Raw genomic sequence first — 5,271 nt, 5'->3', positions numbered from 1 at the left:
AAGCAGCTGTTCACAAGCAAACAAACGCCGTTCAACATCTCTCGGCTTCAATTCGTACGGCACCCAATTTCCTTGCTTCTGAATCATTCCCATGGCTTTGAGGCGTTTTGAAATGGCTTGTTGAGTCACTCCCAATGATCATGCCAATTCTTCTTGATTTTGACACGAGTCTTGCTCAAGTAATGCCTCCAATTCTGCATCTTCGAAAACCTTCTCTCTTCCACCTATGCCGGTCTTCGACATCAAAATCACCGTTCTTGAAGCGTTGAAACCACTCACGACACATTCTTTCACTAATAGCGGCCTCACCATAAGTATTTGAGAGCATTCGATGAGCCTCAGCCGCAGATTTCTTCATATTGAAGCAAAAAATTAAAATCTCCCGCAAATAACGAGAATTTGGCTCGTAAACTGACATTTTCAATCGAGAATAATTTTATGATGCAGACACAAATCGACTAATGTTTCTATGGGGTTATGTTGACAGATGCCCAAGTTTATTGTATGACGTCTATGATCTATTTATTTCGACTACCACTTATCGCTAAAGCCATCTATAGGAAAACGGCGGAAGCAAAGTTGTACACCTAATAAATATTACAAAAAATCCTTTTACATAGCACTTGGGAGATCCCTATAGAACACAATTATTCGATATATCATTATTAGCTTGAATGATGGCTTCTATTTCCGGTCTAAAGCGTTCACGCACGTTGTAATGTAGCGCTGATCATGCCGATGAATGCCTCAATAGCGATCCTTAATGACGTCACATTGACTTGTTTGTAATTCCTAACTATGCTCCAGGACTACGTAACAGTCCAAGGGATTTAAATCTGGGCTGTTGATAAGCCAGAATGGAGCAACTCGGCTTGTCCTGGCAGCCTCAGAAAGCATGTCGTATCTTTGATGTGTACGATTTGTATCGAAGATCTTCCTCGACAATTCGACATATTGTTGGCTCGCTTACATCAACAATTGATGCTAATTTTCGTAACGATTGTCCGAAATCAGTGTTTGAGCTCTTTGAACAACTGCAGGAATATCCTTACGGTGCGATCTTTCAAGTGACTCTTCCTCGTTGACATACTGGAACCTTCGTTAGACTGTTCTAAAATCGTCTATTTTGCCAACGTCATGGACGATTAATCTCGAGTATCCAAAGAACCGAATTATTTCCGTTGAATACCCAGTCCTTCGATGATCGCGGCTCTTCGATTATACTCCGCACTTGGTTTCAACATCGGGCATTTTGAAAATATGACTGTTTATTAGAAGCATCAGACTTTCTCGAACGTCAACAACAACTTCTGACGAAGGCATAATATAGCGGAAAATTTAAATTGAAATTTGTCCGGATTTTGATGACGCACCCTGTATTTACTATAAAAATTTATATAATATTTTATGAATGTCCAAGAGCGATTCCATAACTATTTTACATGTCTACCGACAGTTGTCGGTGTCGTTGCATAGATATTTTATATGGTGAAAAAATTGCGCAACGATACCAACAACTGTTGGTAGGGGTGTAAAGACAGTTACGGAATCGCGCTCCAAGAAAAAATAACAAAAAATAATAATGACTCGTTTTCAAGTAATGATAATGGGAACGAGTTACTTTTTTGAAAAAGTAATTAGATATTAGAAAGAGCATATAAGAGTCATTAACGCAAATCGTATGAAAATCAAAACACAAAATATATTGTACTCTGTAAATTAAAATTTAATATTATATGTTTCGGCTTCTAGATTGAATCACTCTTCAGATATTCTAATCAATAGTAGTTGTTAAAATGATGAATGCAATAACAGAGATGGATAATAATATACAAGCATTAGAGGCCCGATGAATTATATAGAAGAGAGAAACAGAAATTGCTCAAAAACGTTGGAAAAAACTCCGGACAAATCTTATGGAAATTGAATGTTGGTCGAATTGGTTCAAAATTTTATATAGAGCTTATATTATGTAGAGCTTATCGTCTTGATAAAAAGTCTCTTCAGACACGATGATAATGAACTTTTTCACCTCTACAAAGTGTCATTTTTCAAAATGGGCTAATACTATAATCTTATTTTAAACTACGGTGCATTCCTATGTCTTTATTTGCAATTTCTATATTTAATTATTTATAAGTTAAAAAAATTCATAAGGCAATTATTTAATATTGACTTGCTTCTTACAAATGGGAGTGCTTGATTATTATACCTCCTTGTTTCTCACAAGTCAAGATGCTTGTTTATTTTAAGTCTCCTCGCCTTTCACAAATTAGGGTGCTTGGTTATTGTAAGTCTCTTTGCTTCTCATAAATCGGTAGATGCTTAAATCTTTAAAATTAAGTTACCGATCTCAATATCTTTATAACTTTTTTGTAAGAAGCAATTGAGTCAATATTATCCTTATAACTTTTTTTAACTTTTTTAAACTTAAAAATATACACAGAAATTGCAAATAAAGATGTAAGAATGCACCGTATTCGTTAAAAATAAAGTGTTGTCATATTAGCCGTTTTGAAAAATGATGCCTCTTAGAGATGAAATGGTTCATTATAAGGAAGACTTTTTATCCAGACGACAAGATTTACATCAAATTTTCAGCCAATTCGATCAAAATTCAATTCCCATAATGTTGCGTCCTTTCTTCATGTTCAAAATGACCATACAATTGTGTCGCATGACTTTTTTAAACAAGTAACGAGTAAGAATAACAAATTACTTTTCAAAAAAAAAGAACGATAAAGGTACCGAGTTACTTTTGTAAGATAATGTTGCCAACTCTGCTAGATAACAATGTTAATATGACTTTGGATAGAATTGTTAAGATAACATAAAAATCACTTCAAAAATTTTTAATAAAGACCCCTTTTTTATTGCATATTCTTATTACGTTACCTCGAAAACTTTTCAAAACATTATAAAAAAGGATTATAAAAATTTTTCACTATATTTTAAAGTTAAAAATTAAAATAATTAGAATAACCTATGATGGTCTCGTATATAACGTCAAAAGGTTATAATCTTGAACAACATTTAAAAGATTTTAGGCAGTCGGACACCTTGGATAATGCTATTGTCAATGGTTGTACCGAATATTCACTTTCATATATGCGAAAGCTTTCGCATTAAACTTTCGTTTTTGCTTTCGTTATCGCACAATTATGTGAAAGTTTTAGCGAAAGATTTTGTCCGATTCGTAGGATTCATAACTTCATTGATGGCACATTATCGAAGGCAGAAAGAATTATTTTTCCTAACTGTCAATTTCATCATTCAGCAAAAAGAAACAAGATCTTTTATTTTTGCATATATTTTCATATTATAATGTCACATTCACTTTTGCAAAAAAAATCTTTTTCTTTCGCTTTCGCATTTGTTTTTGTTTTGACTACTTTCATTATAATCTTATTTATTATAGTGCTTTGAAAAGCTCTCAAGGTCAGCTACAGAAAAAATGTAAAAAAAAAATGTAAAAAAAAATATGTACAAAATAGAGATTTTTATTAAAAAGTTTCGAAGCGATTTTTATATTATCTTGGCAATTTTATTACATTAACATTGCTATCTAACGCCAATAAAAATCCTATAATTCTTATCTGAAATATTTTTCAAGAAAATATATATTTTTTTTAAGGATAAGCTTGATATGGTCACTCTATTACATCTGTATTATATACGTAGTATAAAAATCACTACATACTACGAAGTTTTCGACGATGACATCATATTCAATACGAGAAAGTCTTCCAAATATGTGGCACTTTTTTCCTCTATAGTACTTCGAAAAAAATTTTTTATTAAACCGTGCAATGAATATAAATGGTGCGTGTGTGTGTGTGCGTGTGCGCGTTTTTTATTATTTTTATTTACTTCGAGACATCATATCTTTCTTATTAAAAAGATGTAATAAATATTTAAAAAATATGATAATATGATACAAAATATCAACAATCAGGATGCTTTCAAAAGGTCTTTCGTATTGAGCTATTTGTCACCTTTCGAAAGCATCCACAGAGAAACTATGTGTATAAAATATCTGGAAAAAGAGTTAACCCAATAATACAAAATCAATCCAAAATTTATTGAATGTAAAAACGCGTATAAGACAGCAAAATTTATATTACGTGCAATTGACATACAAAGTACGTCTCAAGTCGATTAACGTACAAAGTTGACTCAAATTCGAATTTATGAGAAATATATAGCGTCGTACCTTTTGAAAGCATCCAGAGCTCCTTGGAGCTGAAGACACCTGTTGCAAGGATCGTATCATTGCAGACGACACCATTATATAGTTCATGATATCCTGTACCTGGGAACAAAACCCAGCGAATAATATTTAATATCCGCTCATTGCCAGAATCACTAAAACCCAATATATACGAATTTGGATATGTGTCGGAATGTTAAAAATTTTATAGGAAATTTTAAGGATGCATCGGATATCTAGAAAATCCAGATCCGGTATCCAGTATTATCCGATACTTTTTTACTATCCGATTGGATAGCCGAATATCATTAGTATCCAGCAATATGTATATACTACTGAAGTTTTATTTAAAATTTGTATCATTGATAAAAATTCTATTTTTTTCAGCTGAATTTTTTGCAAGATTCATCTTTCCTCTTCTTTTTTTCATTGAAAAGATAAAGAAAATTATTATGTTATTTTTTACTTGCTTTCCTTTTTTTTGGCACTTTAGAAAATTTGTATCGGATACTCTTATGAAAAGAAACTACTGATTACTGCAGTACTGCAGTAGTAGTGTAGTAGAAAATACAATATTCAACCACTGCATTGCTATACTACTATATTATAGTATAGTAGTGAATAGTATCATGTATCACTACTGCGAATTTTTCGCTGAAATTTCAAAAAAATAAAATTAATTAATTTAGTTTTATTGTTAAAATAAATATTATTGATTAGTATCATATTCCACACGATAAAATTAAGATTAAAAAACATTCTCTCTGAATTCGATAATTAATTTCATAATATTCCCAAACGGTCACTTATCCAAGCGGTCATTTATCCTAAGTTGTATCCCAACATAGCTTGATCTCTGCGATCGTATGGAAACTGCTCATTCGATGATCTACGAACATCCTATAATGCTAATAGATATATAGTTATAACGTATCTGATCAAAGATGTAAAAAAGATGAAACATGTATGTATGGAAAAAAATTAATATTTAATATAATTGTAATGATCTATTAACGAAAATACTAATATCATATTGACTTTTCACATATATTAAAACCATA

At 31.7% G+C, this 5,271-nt stretch overlaps 1 protein-coding gene across 1 annotated transcript in view; it reads right to left on the bottom strand.

The window, feature by feature from the left end:
* LOC108693192 (nuclear factor 1 X-type) overlaps positions 1-5,271 on the bottom strand; it is an 82,878-nt gene that overhangs the window by 14,810 nt on the left and 62,797 nt on the right. Inside the window, exon 8 of the mRNA XM_018202004.1 lies at positions 4,214-4,312. Coding sequence (XP_018057493.1) covers positions 4,214-4,312 — 99 coding nt within the window. The remainder of the gene's footprint in view (positions 1-4,213; positions 4,313-5,271) is intronic.

This window comes from Atta colombica, unplaced genomic scaffold (genome assembly GCF_001594045.1).
Source record: "Atta colombica isolate Treedump-2 unplaced genomic scaffold, Acol1.0 scaffold89, whole genome shotgun sequence".
Classification (NCBI taxonomy): domain Eukaryota; kingdom Metazoa; phylum Arthropoda; class Insecta; order Hymenoptera; family Formicidae; genus Atta; species Atta colombica.
The sequence above is the reverse complement of the archived record's forward strand: the minus strand, read 5'-3'. Positions and strand labels throughout refer to the sequence as shown.